General features: G+C 36.1%; 1 protein-coding gene across 2 annotated transcripts in view; it reads right to left on the bottom strand.

Moving 5' to 3' along the window:
* Nucleotides 1-1,315: 1,315 nt before the first annotated feature.
* LOC118263701 (paired mesoderm homeobox protein 2A) overlaps nucleotides 1,316-20,209 on the bottom strand; it is a 29,836-nt gene continuing 10,942 nt past the window's right edge. Inside the window, exons 3-4 of one of the 2 annotated variants that reach the window (XM_035575850.2) lie at nucleotides 5,715-5,937; nucleotides 1,316-2,365 (exon numbers count right to left, since the gene is read on the bottom strand). In XM_035575850.2, coding sequence (XP_035431743.1) covers nucleotides 2,160-2,365; nucleotides 5,715-5,937 — 429 coding nt within the window. In that variant the 3' untranslated portion in view covers nucleotides 1,316-2,159. The remainder of the gene's footprint in view (nucleotides 2,366-5,714; nucleotides 5,938-20,209) is intronic. The other variant, XM_035575851.2, reaches the window with a different exon arrangement.

Below are 20,209 nucleotides of genomic sequence, written 5' to 3'. Positions count from 1 at the left end.
ATCATGGCGTATGTTTTACACGATGTTATTACATTTGTTGTTACTGTAGCATAGTGTAGACAGACAAGTAAACAGACTTTTCGCCACTCATTGCCAATTGGACCCAACACCATAATCTTCTCACTAATGACAAAATTGGCAAACCCACAAACCTGTGGATCGATCCCAAGAGCCCGTACAAGCGACCACTATCGAAACAGTCAGTTAAAATCCAGCGCACTCTATAAAATAGTTGATATTGGAACTGAAAAAACAAAGTTTATTTCAATTTAACATTCTTCGAATCGCAAGCAGCGTGTCAGACCACGTGAACAGCGAACTCAGTTCGTAAATAGCCCATAAAACTATAAATACCAATGTAAATCATTTCGTAATTACTCAAAATCTGCGCAGACATCCGAGGCGGCTTTTTTCTTGTTTACGTATTTGTACAGTAATAATTTAGCTAGAACCGTCTACTGAAAAAAAATCGTTTTCTTTTTAGAAGAGAGTGCGTCGGCCCTTCACCGAAGGTCGTTTCGCCTATAACCGGACTCAAGGCATATCACTCGTAGTTATGACATGACGAATAAATACTTGCTTTATATTTGCTGGATCGGTTTTTTCTTCAATCTGGAAGGTCGGTCTTGTACTCCACTGACCTTAACTGCTGTGAAACCAAGGGCATGTTGTCTCTAACTGTGTTATTTTCAGTTCTGTATGTCTGTAATGTCTGTGATTATTCTAGAAAGGAGAGTCAATTGTGTGTGAAGTACTTAATGTTTTTTTTAGAATTCAGATAATAAATAGAGGCTTTTTAATTTTCTTTGAATAACCTCTAAAGCCGGTATTACTGATATTATTCTTTAGTAAAATCTGAATAAGTTTCATAAATTAGTTGCCTAATTTAAATATTTTTGGTTTGTTTATAAAATCCATTTAGATGAATATCATCGAAGAATTAAAAACGGAAATGATCAACAAACGAAATATGTCAGGGACGGAAATCGGCTGAAACATTGTAACATGACCTAAATTTAAATAAACACCTCGTACAGTTTGTAAACAATCTTGTTTTGAGGAAAATGTTATTCAGTGCGAAGGAAATTGAGAATAATTATATTGTTAACACAATATACCTTTTTACCTTTCACGACTAAATACTTTAAACTGAAACATAGCTTAATACAGAATGTTAAATAAAATTGTTTTTAAAATCATTATTGACTTGTGTGTTATGGTTATGTAAAATTAAAAACTATTTGAAAAACCAAAAAAAAAATATTCCTAAATAGTGTTATCAGTCAGACACAAGGAAGCAATAGAAACAAAGTGACACGATTTATTGTTTGCTTTATTAAAACACCCTCCACAAATTCATCAATAATTACATACACTCGGGTACACCACTATTATATCTAGTATTTACAAATAATTTGTTACATATTTACATCGTTCACAGCCAACTCCAGGTCGTTGGCCAATATATCGAACTAATTACCTATGCTCTTAATCAATAAATAATCATTTATCTGCTTTAAAATAAACTAATTTCATTCTGACTAGAATAAATACAAAGACACAATCTCGTAACAGTTCGTGGAAATATTTCAAACTGCGATTGGATTAGGTACTAATTACATTTCATTATTTCATTTAGGTATCGCCGAATAAAATACATCGTAACTTCATAGGACAACATTTAAAGTGACATAATATTCGTTTACTTCAATAGTTCACTGAACCAGTATACCTTTATTAAACGTATACAATCGGAATGTTATTTACAATCGTATCACACAAAATCTTCATTACCGTAAACTATCTAAAACTAAACACCCGTGTACATATAACAGGCAACTCGTAGTACGTTCAACTGCTTTGTTACAATAAATACATCTAAAAATTGATTTAGACCGTTTGTCATTAATGCGACAATACATACTTTAATGGACACGAATTGGCACTTGGAATGTTTTACACACGATCAAAATCTCGTCTTTTAGATATCACTTTGTAAAGTCTTCACTTGGCACAGGGTAACGAGGAATGTTAATGAAATGCAAGTATCGTGGGTGCAGAGAGCGGGTTGGTCGCGGTGCGGGCGAAACAGCGGCTCGCTCTCCGTGGACTCGTCGACGCGCCACGGACGGTGACTCAGGGCGACGATGTTACGCCCATTAGAAAAGATGGTTGTTCGATTTGGCGAGGGTTCCCAGGTGGTCCGACAGTAGGTAATTGGGAGGCGCGACTCCGAGGAGAGGGAAGCCCGAGGGCTGACGCAGCAGCCCGCAGCCCCCGGTCCACTTGCCGCCGCCACTGCCACTCACGGGCGGCAAGCCTACGTCGCCCCCCACGCCGTTCAGCTCCTCGCACAATTTGTTTGCTGCACAACACATAAACATATCATTAGCATAGTCGTTTTACTCGTAAACAAACTATAACCCTGTATAAACAAATAATGTGCAATATCTTCAGGTCCATTAAACACAATAGTCGTTGGAAGCCTAGTATCGATAACCTATCCTACATGCAGATACCGAGGGTGGTAATCTTACGACTCAATCTAAACAAGCAAAACTTGTGCACACAAATCTGCCCGAATATGAAATCAGACTGCAGCTCGACGGGCGAACATGAAATAATCGTGGTAACACAATTAAGCGCTAATCACCTAATCCTTGCTGCGCGGCTCCGTTGTTTATTCAAGCCTGAGTGACAATCGCGCGCACAATTAGCGCAAATGAGCCGAAGTGAAAATCTGGCGCGGTGGCGGCGGCTGGCGTAATGTGATTAATACGACCACAAGTCCGCCATTAGCCGGTGAACCACTGTGCCTAGTTCAGCCTATACAACCCCGGGTGATGTTATATCACATCTGCATAAATCTTGCTTTTATGTTCATATCTGACTTAATATGGTTTAGTCATGAAAAGCTTAACAGTGTTTGTGTTAAATCTTGGCTAATGCCTGTCTTGATTCTAGTGGTTGGTTCGAATCTAGCGCTCTATATCTACGTATAGTATACATGTATAGTAGGTCACGTAGTAGGTTGACCGTGGTCACAGGAACAAGAACCTTGTCCCAAATACCAATGTTTTAGAATCCAACTTCTTGATGAGTGATCCAACATTGTGCCGACTAGCAACTGCACCAGAAAAGCTAAAGTGATTTGATAAATAAATATTTTACTGCAGTAACACGCGATTTATACAGGTTCTATTTCTGTTGAGAGACGAAGCAGACTTGTTTATCTAAACCAATACAAGTTCATGGTTAATTGGTCTTGCGCTCACTGTAAAGCTCCGTACATATGAACCGACAAATATAACTGCAAGTACATTTTTATGTTTCCGAAAAACAGTTTTATGGAGTATGAAAATTTTAATACAATAATCAACGTTACAGTGTTATTTCCAGCTAAATATAAATATACACCTATGTTTACTTTTTTGGTGCAGAAAATATATAAACGTAGTGGAAACTATTCCTACACAACTTTACATCAAGAGATTAGAAAAGCTCCTGGAATATGATAATGATAAATAGAATTTAAATTAGAACAAGTCTCTATGTTTTCAGTCGACATTCCTAAGACGTGCAGCATTGTATTAATACACCATACAATACAATCATCGTTCTATATTTAAGACCCACTAATTCGAAGTGCTGTATATATTTTGTCGAAAGCAGCCTTGTTGTATTCGCCCACGTAAACATGTGAGCTGAAATAGTGCGTTCAGTTCTCTGATTGGTCGGCCAGCATGACTCACTCGGCTATAATTTCAACGATCAATGTAACATTGGTAAGATGTGTTGCCCAAAAATATTTCGTGACATCACGATTGGAACGAAAATATCCGATAGAAAAACAAGATATTTTATAATTTTTACTCGAAAACAGTTTAAAATTTCGCAAACTACATTCTATTGTTTGTATTCTTAGCTCCAGTTTACATCGTACGTTGTAAGCAATTAATCTATCTAAAATATCTTAATAAAACGAAGCGTAAATACGGAGGTATTAAAAATTATTTGTCGTTTGTTCCCGAGAAGCTTTAATATTTTTAAACTCTTACATGTTCTCATTAATTTAAAACCTACCATCAATTAGTAACAGAAGTTGACGTCTTGTATCCTGAAGTAAATCATTATTTACTTCATTAGAATAAAAAGGTACATTTCAAAATCTATGGTTGCCAAAAAATTAACCGAAATAAACATTGTGTCACGTTGAAGACAAAACATAAAACGTAAAAATTTTCGCGCAATTGATATTATTAAATTAAGATTCACACGAATATTTCTAAACGTCGGATACTAAATGTCAAGCGGACATATTAACGAACTAATTTATTAAACTTTACGTGTGTTGCAATTTGGAAAAACTGTTGATATTATTAGTACCTAAATAACTCACGGTTCCTATGTATGAATTTGTTGTAATTAATAATGTATTATTAGAATTTTATTTAACAGAATTTGTGAAAGTGACGTGTGATAACTTTCACAAATTCTGTAAATCGTTCAAAATACGGCAGAAATAAAGAAAATTACATGGATCTTGCTACTAAATACTTTTAATATATTTGAAATTGACTTCTGTGCAGTGTGGAACTGGTTCTAAAGATAAAAAAGAAAACATTAAATTCTGCGTAGCATTTACTTTACCGGGTTATTATTATAATTTATAACTTTGAAAACATATTTGTTTGAATAACATACACCTGTAAACTAAACGGGGCTCTGTTTATTGATTATTTTAGCAAATTGTAATCTAATCTTTATTGGGCCTTATTGAATTTTCTTCTAAACGTTCAAGATAACTGTTTCGGTCATAATTAAAACGCGATTCAGAAATACGAACACAAAAAATACCTATTACTATTAATTCCATCGACATACGCCTACAAGAGTAGTCGATCAAATGTGACTTAATGTTGTAATCTGCTAAATCGGGCCGTGACGTCAGCATCTCCGGGAGTAAGGTAAACACTGCGTTCGCGTCACTACCACTGGTATGCCGGACAAAAAATGGTTTATTCTACTTTCTTCAATAATATCCTAATTTTTTATTGTAAAATTCGTCTTGTTAAAAGAATACAGTACATGTAACGACCACATCGAACAAGTTCTCACTACTTGACCGAGACTAGGAACAGCGATTTGTGATAAACCAGGATCTTTTTAAACTGCAACCTCCCAACCGCCTCTCAAGCGAGAGATTGACCAATGTATAAGAGAGTAAGTATAGCGCAGGATTATGACATGGTAAAAAAAAAGTAAAAAATTAAAATTTATTTGCAGTATCGTAAAAACTCGACATTTAAGCAACCTTGTTCCAGGTGTAATGATGTACAACACCAAATTATTATTAAATTTTATTATATAATATAGCCAAAAAAAACTGTAGATGCCTAAAAATCTTCATCATTTTAAATCCATTCTTGGCAAAAGATCAACACACAAAATCTTTGCGAAGATTAATTATTTCTGCCGCAGCTCGTGTTGAATGATGTCTAATCAAAATATTTACAAAACATTGTTTATTTGTCACAAAACCAAGTTTTCAATCACAACTTTCATTTTTTGTACTAACTACTTACCATGCAATTTCATTTTAAATTTTTTGACAAATTTGTTGGACAATTTGTCATAAGTAGACGCATTTCAAAAGAAAATTGAGACCTACCTAGTGAGATTTTTAAATGAAAGTAACATAATAAACGACTTACGATATCTACCTGCTGAGGTGATAGGCTTGAGGTCGGGTGGTGACAGATGCGGCAGTGCGTGGTGTGCGGGCTGCGGCGCGGGCGCTGCCGGCGGGTGCGGCGATGCTGCGGGCGACGTCGGCTTGTCTCTCTTGCCCTCCGCCTTCACAGGCGCCTCACCCGCCTTCTGTTGAGCTAAGCGCTCCTGCTTGCGAAACTTCGCCCGCCGGTTTTGGAACCACACCTGAAAATGCGAATTACTTTTATAACATCAACGCGCTTAAAGTCTTCTTAAAGGCGGTAATGAGTTTAGATTGAGTTTGAGAAATGTATGTTAGCCAACCTCTGGGTTCTAAGTTTATCCAAGCTTGTAAACTTGATTTTATATTCAGAGAATGGTTATGTGCAAACTTTTAACTAACTTAACAAATCTATCTTTGTTTGTTTTGGTTTGTGTACCTAATAGCACCAATAACAGGAGACAGGTATACCCATAATTAAAATCGGACCAGCAATGAAGCAAAAAGCATCGTAAACAAAACCGAATACGTACAATAAAAAATATAATGAAAACGCCAGGAACGGACGTGGGCACGAATGAGCAAACAAAGTTAGCGCTCGACCGGACTAATGGGAACGCATCCCATGCATCGAGCGCCAAATTTTAATGCAAACCGTTTTATATTCGTTCGGATGCGCGCAAATCCGAATTGATCATAATTCGATTTGGTGCGAAAGATAATTGCAACTGCCACTGGCGCTGATTGAGCACAGAGTAAAAAATATTCGGTCGACATACGCGGCCGCGCCCGCTCCCGCCCCGCCTACTCTGTGACCTGCACAATCACACGCACCATTGTTTGAACATCGCAGTTCACTGATGATGTTTGCTCACCTTTATACATATTTCTTCATTTCACTGCTATCGCTGAGATTGACTCGCACATTGCTTAATTATATGATAATGCGTGTAATTACGCTCCTAATTAGATGCTTTACTATGTATTATTGAAACAACGCTGCCGTTGATTCTCTGCATCATATTCATGTTAAGGTTTGTTTAATTAGTAAAATTATAAATATCTTATTTGTAAGTAATAACTACCTAGTAGCTATGTTGTTCATGTGACTTTCGAGATATCACAAGTCAACATAAACTTGGTTCTTACTAATTGGTTTATTATGATGAACACAAACAAATATTAATAATTACTCGCCGCCTACACATTTCTACGTAAATTCTCCTTGGCAGTGATCATGACAAACGTTAATGACCTGCTTGTGTTCTAGAAACATTTGGAATACTTTATTACTGTTTCACTAGAACAGTACAGGAAGATTCCCAAAGCTGCACTGCTGCTCTATTAATATTGTGACACTTTTCCAATGTGTATGGAATTCAGTAGTGGCAAACATGTGGTGTGACTAACTGCAAAGCATGTACCATTGACATTGGAGCAAGATGTATGGATGCTACTTTTGTCTCGTGTAGGCAGTTGGTCGTATGTCAGTGTGTGCACAGGTGGTGGCTGGAGAGCGCAGCACATCCGCGTGTCGCCGCGCTGCAGCGAGGGCCGCGTCACGTCATACATGACATATTGACGCCGCTTGATCTCGTTATAGAACTAATGTAATGATGCGTCCCACTCGCCGACCAAAGCGCGTTACCTTTCATACACATCATTATGATTTACAAGATGTTCGCGCCAACAAGGCGACCGCACACTCGACAAGGTTCGCTGCAGTCCCTAAAGTTAACTAATAGTAATAAGAACGTAGGTGCAGAATAATTTATAACGACTCATTATTTCTACTGTTAAAAAGGATCATAACGCAATTTGTTTATCTATTACTGTATTTACAGCAGACGGTTTTGGATATAGGTCATTGTTAAGCTTTGTGGTAACATCGACTATTGTAATAACCATTTGAACAATCATCACCAGTATGAGCCAAAATAGATAGAACATACATTATGTATTTTCTTAATAAATCTCAAAATAGAAGTTTCTAATAACAGTCGAAACACTTCCGCATTTAAGATTTGCTTATTGGTGAACAACTGACCACTAAAATTTTGAAGCTTTTGAATAGATTTTCAGATGTACTTCTTGATTTAGTGAAATAACCAATCAAAAAAGGAGATACAATCAAACTTGAAAACAGCGAAATCAAGTGCACGTGAGGTATTTCGCGGTAGATTTGTTCAACAAATGAAGTTGAAGATTGCTGAAGTTCATCATTTCGTCGGATCTAAGAGAAAATCAGTGCTGCGGAGTGGAAAGGTCCCACGTAGATACGTGCCCGGCCTAACCAAGCGGCAAGGCTCGCCGGCGCCGACGACTAACGAACACACGGCTCGGCTGATTGGAGCCAGTCACGGCGAGCCCGATCGCCCCCAGCACCACGCCTTCCGCATTATTTCCGAATTGGAAAAAATCAAAGCTCCCACAACGTATGCGGCATCCGCAAACAAACAAATAATACAAAAGCCGCCGCCAATACAAATGAGTACCGATACGACGGCGAGCAGAATGCGAAGTCGAAGTGAAGCCGAGCGTATGCCCGAGGCAAATAAACGTCCGCCGATGTGTTTGTAGGAATTCGTTGCGATGTTTATCGAATGTGATGCGTGCCCCTAATGTCAATATTTCGCTCAACTTTTCTACCGATATGGGCCATAAAATGATTGTGTGCAGGTGATCCCTCGAACCGAATTAACGAGTGGAATTTTGTACTCGTAAATCAAATGGCTCTCATGTACAGTGAGCACGTAAATGTACAAACAAACGGCAATAATAAATATCGGCCGGGCAATTAAGGGTAGTTGGGACAATCGAGCACAGCATCGAAATGCACTTTGCAAATGAACCGAATTGAGCGGTGAGAGGGCGGCGCGTGAGGCGCTGCCTGCAAATGTAATTAAACACAAGTGCTCCCGCGCTGCAGATGCACAGCCCATAAGATACGTGACCATACAATGAATTGTAATTATCGTGAAATCAATACAATATTCATTAACGTGAATTGATAGATAATGTCACCATGTGACTGGAAATATCAATGGGAAGAAAGGGACTTTCAAAATACATTTGTATATTTTTTATAATTTCTATCAATATGATCTCTCACTGAAATAGAATCTCCTTACTCTGTTAGACTTGATGTCTATACATCTTTCATGAAATTTAAAGCCCTGCCGAATTACATGAGAAAGACATATTATCCATTTTCACTTAGTTTTGATGTCAGTGAAAAATGTTATTTTTTTTAGTACAAACCAAAATAATGTTCATAAATCATGATGTTAGTTTACTGCCAGTATATCAAAGTTTAGTGGCAGTGATTATAGACATACATTAAACTTTTTAGTAAAATCTACTCAGTTGGTCCAGAGTATCTGTCAAGCGATGTGTTGATGAGACTGATAAATTAGACGTTTACTGCCCTGAGTGATGCCAAAGTAATTTGCTTTATTACCGTTAATTTTGCACATAATTATTTACAAGAAAACATTAAAATAAATCATCGAACAGTAAATACTTATGACCTTCTCGGGCCCAGTAACAAGTCAAAAGCTTTTGGCAATAACCGCACAGTATTTTAAGTCAGCAGCTAATTAAAATGGAATTACTGTTTTACGTCAGTAATAGTAAAACAAACTACTTTTAGAATCAATGTAGTCTCAGTCTTACTAACTCTGAGCAGGAATTAGTGTTTATAATAAATCAGTTCAGTGGAAAGCTATTACGTATGAAGCGGTTGGTTTTAATTTAATAGCGGAAAATCAAAGGTATTTGTTTAAGCATATCTATGGTATTTCAAGATAAGTATTAATTTTTATTAGGAACTTTATGTTATTAATTTAGTAACAAATATGTTAACAGGACACAAAAATTCTGGAGATGTTCACATTTACCAGGCACAACAAATTCTGGTTTGTATATACTTCTACAAGATTTTTTACAATTAAAAACCTAGTAATTTATTGTTCTTCGCTATTCATTAACGAAACGAAGACAAGTCTTTCAAACAAATGTGTACCTAATTGTAATGGATTACATTCTATTTTCTGCTAGTTTCAATAACATTACGTTTAATGCTTACATTTGTATATAAGTCTTTGCTATACAGCAAATCTTTAAGTTTGTGATTTGAACAAGATTGAAATTATTTTGAATTAGGTATAATATGCTTTTATAATTTAGGTATACTATGTATAATATCCCCATAATCTGTAACATGGCCCAAAAACTTTAATAAATATGCTTTCGAATCAACTGATCTTTTTATTTCTAAAAAACGTTAGCTGCAAAGCTTGCAAGTTAATTCTCGTAGCAGGTCTCCTCACTCAAATCCGTAAGGGGTAGTTTAATACAGTTCCCTCGGCAAACAGTGGCAAGCAACAATGGTTGAGTATTAAAATAAACAGAGCAGCGCGTCGCCATGTGGCTCGGTCGTGGCGAGCAAACACAACACAGACTAATGTATTCAGAGGCTGCACATACAACGCCCGCACCCGGCGCCGCCTCCTCGCCTACAACTTCACTTTGATTTACTAATTAACCTATGACTTGCACAACTACACTTGCAACGTCCCAATCAAACGCTTGTTCTTCCATTACATGCAGATCATTTTTCATCAAGTTAGCTAGGGGGAGCCGAGAGTCATCTGTTCAGCCCATTATTTGACGCCTCAATGTAAAAAATATGAGCGTGCTAAACGTAGCGTAAACTGAAACGATTAAGTGCTGCAGTATTAAACCTGACAAGTGTTTTATAATAAAATCATATTATGTTGGACTCTATCACGTTTTTTCCTTCATTAATCATAAAAATTTAGCTTGAGTTACTCCGACTGCAATTAATGTTAAACATAAAAAATTTGTATAAAATCTTAGCATTTTCCATGAGAAATATTCACAAATATGTTTATTGCGTTTTAGTCAGTCATGGACTTTTTTATCAGTTTAGGTATTAAGCCAATTATTATAAAAGTAAATAATTAAATCCTGGCTATTATTCGATGGGTTTTGGGGCATTACTGAGCTTTAAAGCTCAAGATGAAATAAATCTGCATCACTAGTCCAGTTCGTAAGTCAAATTAAAAGAATAGACAGTCAAACAACTTGTCACTTGTTTAAAGAAGCCTGTACAAACAAATAAAACAAAGAGATATTTACCGAAACGGTATAAAACTATAAATCGTATAGAAGCGTCAGTAATTGGCAAGTTAAAGCTATGAGTAATAAATAAAGGCTCGCTCGCCATGTGTCGGTGTTTGCGCATTCAACTAGCGTTATGTGCAAAGGTTCGAGTCGACACGACCGTCTTTATTTGACACGTTGTCAGAGGGCGGGCACGGGCCCTCGAGGCGTATGAAAAACGTGAGGCCGCGCGGAATGATCTAATTGTATTCATTAGCCGGGCCAGGCCGCGCAAATATTGACACAAGCGGGACGCGCCGCTCGGCCCGGCCTCGGCTCGAGCTCGCTTTGATCATAACCGATAGTTACGTTATCAGGTGACATGTAGCTCGGAACTAACTTGTTACATGCCCACCTCCGAGCTTCTATATGTTTGTCTACTTGAATACATACTGCTATTTTATGTTTTAATTAAAATGTGGTTAAGTTTCACATTCATTTATTTTACATGTTTAGTATGATGGACTGAATTGCCGACTTAATTTTTTGGCTAAATGTGTATGTATATTTTCATATTGCATAAACTGTTTTCTGTCATAAGCATAATAATTTATTGTATTTGCATACATATAGTTAAAGGTTATTTTAGGTACTTAAGTTTCATGCAAGAACCCTGGTAGGGCACGGCAAGTCTAGATTTAATCCCAAAAAAAGATTTTCCTACATCTATTGAAAAACCAGTAAGGCCAATGCAAACACCATGGACAAAAATTAATTAGGTAGCAATCTCTCTGAATACAAAGTGGGTCTGCGTAAAGTAAAGCTAATACAAAATAAATCAATCGTCAAGCCGGCGCGGTCGAGCGCGACCAAACATCGCGAACACACCCCACTGTTTATACTTAGCGGATGAAAAGGCAACACCGAACGCCCCGGAATAATATTAGCTACCCTCAATAAGCCATTGAAATCTATCGACTGAAAATACCTCGCTGCGAAATTCGACCTTACTTTTTCTGCATTACAGCTCAATTTGTTTTGCTCGAACGATAGTCCGCCGACCTTTTGGATTGGTATAATTTTTTTACTAACTGGTAACATGTGTTAACATTTGATGATAATCCAGGATTAACACATCATAATAAAGAGATGAATGCATCGTTTATTCAGGCCGTATGTCGGCGCCATTCGACAGCGTTTAGTGAATGGCAGGTGTGCTGACGCAACTCATCTTATTTGATTGGATTGAATTAGGCTAAAGATTTTACATAAATTATAATGGTGTACGTGTTAACAGGCTCTGCTATTGTGTTTTAATCGGTAATTTGTTTGTATTATCGCGCTTGGTGGTTGTTGTATTAAATAGAAAGTAAAGACGTCAAAATCGTAGATACGTAATTGATCGACTCTTTGGAAATTTAGGTTGAAAACTTAGTTACCAATTCATTTAAACCTAAAGCGACATTTCTCATGTCTTCTGCGCTTTTTATAGCATGTCCCATTGTACGTAACATAAACTAAATAGCATATTGATAATTAAAAACCTAAATAAAGCAAAATAACTTATCAGTTACCAGTAAAACGTTTTCTATTGCCGTTAAAAATAGCATGTTTACAGTAAAACGATAATTTCCCAATATAATGCACGAAGTTTATTAAAACTCAATAAAGTCTAACACGTTCATAAATTCGATATAATGGCAATATATGAATGATAATGACGTCACAGTTCGCGACACGACAGATGTGAGCAAAGCGCACGGTCCATTACTTGTCACCCCTATTATCCACTGCTTTGTAAATAAACATCGGATCAACTATTAACTGTAAATATACGACTATTTGATACACTTCCATCAACAGCTATATATGAATATCACTTTATAAAATATAATGATTACCTATTCACTAAATAGCTATTGTGAACAATATTTTTGGAATGCCGTTTAAAACTAAAATTATGCTCGATAATTTCTAAGGTAAAAAGCTCCCTAGTGGTGATTAAAATAGAGATAGTAAAGTTTAATTAAAATAATTAATTTAATTTGTATGATAAACTTACCGCTTTAAAGTCTCGTATGCCGATTTTGTTTAATTTTAACACTACCTTTATACAAATATTTTAATTTATTCTAAATAGGTCACTTTTGTCTACGATAAACGATTAAAACAACAACAGATAACAAAATCAGTTTTAAAAAATATAAATCAAAATAGGTTTAATACCATTTAAATTGATTCATAAAGAATTGCTGGTTGATTTCGTCGAAAAAAATGCGGTAAAGCCATTTATGTCATAAAAAATAAAATAATAAAAAATATTTTTTAATGGCATCTGACAATTAGTTTTCATTAAAACTTGCCAGTAATAATTGCGGAACAATGAGGTTGTATAGTTTAACGTATCGTAACAATTAAAAAATATGCACAATAGATTTAAGCAAAAAAAAGGTTTTATTTTTACATCGTATAAATGGCGCATATAATTGAAAAAATGCCAATATTTTATACAAAAAAAAAATAAGAAAAAATTATTATATGACATCCTACAAAATTTTCACTAAAAACGGCCAGTAACCGTAGAAATTTTTGACAATAAACCAAAGAAGATTTATTCAATGAAATATCTAAAATCACGTAACAAAATGACTTTAAAACAATTAATCATTCGTAATCGATATCTGACTTCCCTAAACCATTCAATGGCTACCCTGCTGGGATTTTCAATTAAAAATGTAACAGATTTGAATCGATTTTGACGAATCACCGTGATTTGTCCGAGTAGCCGCTTCCGCGAGACAATGCCTGTAATCAGTTTGATCGTGGCACGCGACACGACAAATAGCCGATACGGATCGGCAGATGTTTAGTTAAACTGTCTCTGATCATTTGCTTTATTGATTGGACTTTGAAGTTGTTAGGTACGTACAACAAATTGCAGTTAACATCCTTTTTAAACTTTTGTCGCATTTTTGAAGACAGAATAAAAATGGTGATCAGAAAAATCAATACGACCACCACGGTAACTAAAATATTTGAGGAACCAAGTTATTAACATATTATGCCACAAAAAAAATCTATATATGTACATCAGACTTTATTTTATTAATAACACTAGGCAACACTCAAAATTTCCCGGGGAAAATTCATACCGTATTTTATTGATAATCATACACCTAATACCAGAAAAATAATAATTTATTTCAGTCACGTATAGGAATGGAGATTTTAACATTTTTGTAAAAAATCACTTTTTTTATTAGTTTTGGAGGGTAGCTCTAAATTCTTCTTAGTAACGATCACAATAATATTTTGTAGTGTCAGTATACATTGATTTCTTTCGCCATGTCTCGCTTTTGTGTTAATTCTCCGGATTTATTTTGTTTTATTTTCACCGAAGAGTAAAAAAACCCATAACACCGTTAAGTAATTACGAAGTGTTATTGTGCATATTTTGGTTTAGACGTTCGCAACCAAGATAAATATTGGGTGCCACACATGTGTTGCTTCTCATGCCACAAGAATTTGACAAACTGGTTTAATGGAAAACCAACTAAGATGCCTTTTGGTCAACGTATGATTTGGCGAGAACCTAAGGATCATATAAGTGACTGTTATTTTTGTCTCACAGATGTCAAAGGATTTTCTAAGAAATCTAAGCACACAGTAAAGTACGCAGAGGTGTCTTCCGTAACAAAACCAATACCACATTCAGAAGATCTTTCAGTACCTAACCCACCAAGTCACGTTGAATCCTCAAGTAACACTTCTAGTTCTGATGATGAATGTGAAGACTTTCAAGTGGCAATTACATCTAAAGCACCACATTTGATCAGCCAATCTGAGCTTGACGATCTCTTTAGAGACTTAGACTTACCTAAGGAAAAATGCAATGGATTTGTTCAAGTCACGGAATTTTTTTTGGGAAATAAACGATCGCCTCAATATGAAAGCCTTATAAACCAATTGTTACATGCTTATAAACAACTGGGGTGCAATATGTCATTAAAAATACACTTTCTGCATTCGCACCTTAATTTTTTTAAAGAAAATCTAGGCGCAGTGAGTGATGAGCACGGTGAGTGCTTTCACCAAGAAATTGCCTCAATGGAAAAGCGTTATCAGGGAAAATGGACAACTGCAATGCTTGCAGACTACTGCTGGTTTTTAATTAGAGAGACACCAACCTCTTCTTATAACAGGCAGGCCAAAAGAACAAAAACTAGTTTATTTTTCAAGTCTAAATAATATTTTACTTTAAAATAATAACAAAAAATTGTTAAAACTAAAAATAAATTTCTCTTAAAAGCTATACGTGACTGAGATGTTTTATTTACTGTTCTAAGTTCTCTATACCATGGCCTTTCCGAATCACACAATCAGATCTCTGGGAATTTTTTTTTTATTTTTTTTGTTGCCTAGTGATAAGATTTACTTTGTAATCTAGCGTTTTACACGAAATAAACATTTTATTATTTATTTTTATTTAGGTATTATAAAATGAGTATGTAATTTGGTTTGATCAAAGTGTTGGATTATTGATTGTCACCACTTTTGAACAAAGTAATACATATTAAGTAATTTACTTATAGATTTTTATTGTTGATTGGTGTTAAAATGACATCCGATATTCCATAATCATAACATTAAACTACAAGTTTAAATAAAAATTAGAGTGACTGTCAAAATGAGTTGCGAGTTTTTCAATGATCAATGATATTTGTAAGCGAGATGAAAAAGTGAATAAAGTGCAGTTTTAAGCGATCTGAATTTAGCCTATCATAAACAGTTTTCCCTTTTTTAATTGCAACTTTTACGTCACATTTATTTAAATCTTAGTTTTTCTTCTAACATGACTCTAAAACACATTCAAAACACATAACTCGCCGAAATATATCCCAACAATGCTCGTTAGAACCGTCAATACATACAATTGGCTAAAACTAAAACGCCCGATATTAGGATTCCCCCAAGTGACTCAGCATATTGGAGCAATACGTACAACGGCGTATCGGTTATGACGGCCATATATTCAGTGACATTGGATAGTTTGTGACACCCGCCTCTGTTCCCCTGCCGAACTTGGACGACGGAATGGAGTAACAATGAACTTGCTGTTTAGAATCACAATGCTTCAACTTTTTGTAAACCTGCTGCCATAAAAACCTGGGTACAAAGTTGTTAGAATGAACTGATTATAGTTTAAAAAAGAGTTTTACATTGAAGAGTTTAAACACTGTTAAATAAATATACAATAAGCATGTTTTATTATGTAATCAATAGCTAAATATTCCCATAAGATAGTTAGGTATTACAAAAATTATCAAACTCTAACATGCAAAAATTCTCAGATCACCCGAATCGTGGGAAATAACTACATAGAAATTATTCCCTATGGACCACGGTAACGTGTCACCTACTCCAAACGGTGGGAATCACCAAATTACAAGCTAAAAACATTTTTATACATCCCTTAATGTCACATAGCAATTTTCTCGTATTCGAATTGTATTACTATACTCCAGAGAGATAGTTGCACTTGATCCCACGATTCCCGGAGGACATCACAACAAGTCGCGAGCTAAATGAAAAATAATTGCGAGAACGAGCAAAGGGGTGACATGATTACAACAGAGACAGCAATACTCAATTCACATACATATGTTAGACAAGGACGACTGTATTCACACTCTTTAGGCTAGCTCAAAGTTGAATTAGGTATAAACGCTTTTGTAATTGCTGGTGGGCAAACTTCGATACCTTCGGGACCTTTAATGTGAGAACCATGGAAAGTATTACTTTCACACGTTTTCATATTTATTTGATGTCCTGTAATAAACTGGTGTGGTCGTTTTATGCTTATCCACATGAGACCGAATGAATGGGAATAAAATGCCGATAATAAACTTGTCGTCACTGGGAAAATATTCAATATCTAGATTGTAAAGGTTGGCGACGTAGTTCAATGATCGAAAATGTAACTTAGTTGAAATTTATCTAACATACAAAACAATTACTCTTGTTTCTACAAACAAATCATTGTAATATCTTGTGACGTATTTCGTAGCTCGTAGTTCGTAGCCCGTAGCACCCTCCGTAGCTGCTCTACGTACCTATGATTACGACCTCGAGCCAGTTTTTAATCGCTTTAAGTGCTTGCTTGGATTTCCAACACTTATTTATCGTGAATAGCTAAAGAAGAAGAATGGTGTTTTATGTGAGAATAATACTGTCGTGCGATAGAAGGTGGCAATTTAATCAAGGCTCATATTTTATGGGTGTAGTCATAAAATTATGGTATGTATTTGAGATGGAAATTGAAATATTTACATAAATATATTTCTGAAGTAGTAAGACCTTTAATATTCACTGAGATAAACAACAAACGTTAATATTTTTCGCAATCAGAAAGTGACTACGAAAAGTGTGAATAACACTTATTATTTGGCAGATCGTGAGAACATACATGAGATGTTAATCAATTAGGCGAGGCAGATTATCGACGACAGATCACAGCTATGGGAGTAGTGCGCCACGGTGCGCGGGCGCAATCAGCCGAGCTCCTCCGAGCTTCCCACGGAGAGTGACGAGCTTGTCTCACCGTATCAAATGTCACGCCCCATGTCCAGTTTAACACAGATAATACCTTTGATGATCACAATCTGATACGCTTGTTTATTTGTATAGCACTGCATATTATTATTAATTAAGTGATGTGTGAAGTGGGACTAGTAATGTACGGAACTAAAAGTTCTACTCGTCTGCCTTTCTCATCATAGGTGATGTTTTTATAATCAGTATTTTTCAATTATTTTTTATGATGGCGTCAATATCTTTTCTAGAATAAACCTAATCAAATATAATACTAACATCCAAAAATCATAAAACGTATTTACCATGAATTAATCATTTAAAATCACCGTCCCCTACAATAAAATTACCGTTCTTGACATTTGAAAATCACACAACACTTAAGAGAAGTATTATATCGTGATATGGGATCAAAACCCATAAGTTTATGTGGTACCCTCCCGACAAAAGCACGAATCACTAGACAAGAGCGTCCCGCCACTAAGTGATTACTTAATCCGCTTTTATCGTTAGCCGAACCGACGGCAATCAACGCGATTAACTAAGGGTTAACACTAAACCGTCCCATTACTTAACGTTGTTGTTTCATTTCGATACTAACCACTTAATATGTGATATTGAGAAGTTAATTTCGGATAAAATAGGTTCATAATCGTTTTTTTTTTTTACTTTAAATACAATTAACTCCAAGCATTTTATAATCGCATATTCTACGATAATTTCAGTAATATGAAATGTTTATACATTTTATCAAACCACACCCACGAAAACGCACCAATACTTGTTACAAATGCTACAATAGCGTAAATTACATACTAAAATATAATTTTCCTTCCGTACCCAATAACAATATTATTATGGTTCTGTCGCGCCATAAAACTCAATTGAAGCAGACAATGGCAGTTTTATTCCCCATTTGAAGTGCAGCGAGCGACAAACATTTGTGGCAAGTGTATCTGATCGGGCACACGGTGGGAGAGAGAGCGCACGCGCCGGTCACGTGACCTGCGCGTGCGACACCTGCGCGCTCGCAGGGTCACAAAGCACTCGAAAGTGATCATCATGCGAATCTGTGTTAAAATAACAACTACTGATTATAGACGCCCTCGCTCCAAATAAATCGGTCCAAAAGGAATATAGGAAGGTCGGTATTGTGAAACTTGATATGTTACGAGATAATTACATTGTCATATAGTTTTATTATTGTTTACGTTTAGTTTAAAAGAGTTGCATGTCGAAATATCTCTCAAATATTGAAGTAACAGTGACTTAAGACCAATAAATAAGATTTCGTTACAAGCGACTGACTTATGAAATAAATGCCTTGCCTTCCTTTCTTAACAGCATAAACATAAAATGAAATCGTACCAAATACTGAACATTGTTAATTCATAGCAGTCTATCTAACGATCATGAAATCTTAAATTGAACGATTCTCGGAGAAAAGACGTAAAACCAATTACAAGTGAGAGCAATGGCAGACAGTGCATCAGTCCGCTCAGCCGCCCAGCCGGTCCCAGCGGACTGCAGGCGCAAGATCTTAGATCGAGAGCTGGATTGACATTTTGTTGGCGTATCCCGGCGGGGTCCATGTCAATCTTTATTGCTGCCTCTCGGGTCACAGCGAGCCCCTGTCACGTGTCAGGTGACCACCACTCTTGGTAATAACAATCAGCTTACTATTCCATTCTAACTCACGATTCTTGTTAGACGTTTCTCAAATATTACAGACTGAAGGCTACGATGACGAACTGTCTGTCGACTTTATTTGATCACGTCTAAACTTCTACTGTATTTCTTCTATGCTTCGAAAAACGTCAAATATTTGACGCTTTTCATTATGAAAATTAGCAGATATTCAAAGTTATGTTCAGCTACTGCCGTAATGTCAAAGTTCTTAAGTACGCTTACGTACGCTGCCTATGAGTACAAAAACAAATGCACTGCTGATCTAATGTTTGACTTTCTTTATTTAACTAATGGTGAAGATTGTTTCATGAAACAAAGGCACGGTGTACATCGACTTATCTCGACTCGAACTAATCTCTCGCGGCGCACGGGGATAACAATAAAACCAAAATCGTCTGTGATAATATAGAATTTATTGACTCGGACGCCACCGTGCAACACCGCTTGATGGATTAAATTGCCCTATCCCTATGACAACGTTGGCACAGAAAAAATACGCTGTGTATTAAAAAGCAGCTGGTCATTTTTCAAGTGATTCCTTTTGCTCTAACAGAACAGTTGGCCGACTTTTTATTTCACACCGGACGGGTGGCTTATGGCAAATTGTGCGTTTGCTTAACGCTTACGCCGGCGAGCAGTGTTTGCGCACAGCCTCTGATGAATTTGGGTAGCAGCCGCGTGTTGAATTAGGACACGTCGCACCGTTTATTCATTTATATTTTTATGTAGATTTGTCGCTGACCACAATTTTTATGTTGGTAGATATTTGTATATGTAAATATTCAAGGTGGCCAAAATTTACCCATCTTGTATTGTCTTATATTGTAATACTAAAAACTTAGAATAAAGAGACATAAAACAGTGTTTTTGTTACATAAATAAATATAGATAGCAGGACCAAATGTTTGGTAAACCTAGAACACACACTGCTGCACACATACCAATCGATAATTACTTAATTTAAAATTAGCAAAACACGCGGCTGTTTAATGGCAGGTATAAAATACAATGCAGCATTAAATTGATATTTGTTTATTTACCGAAAAACAAGCCGCTCGTTGCAGTTATCCGGTTTTAATTGTAATATGT

This window comes from Spodoptera frugiperda, chromosome 27, assembly GCF_023101765.2.
Source record: "Spodoptera frugiperda isolate SF20-4 chromosome 27, AGI-APGP_CSIRO_Sfru_2.0, whole genome shotgun sequence".
Classification (NCBI taxonomy): domain Eukaryota; kingdom Metazoa; phylum Arthropoda; class Insecta; order Lepidoptera; family Noctuidae; genus Spodoptera; species Spodoptera frugiperda.
This window is presented reverse-complemented; position numbering and strand designations above follow the sequence as displayed.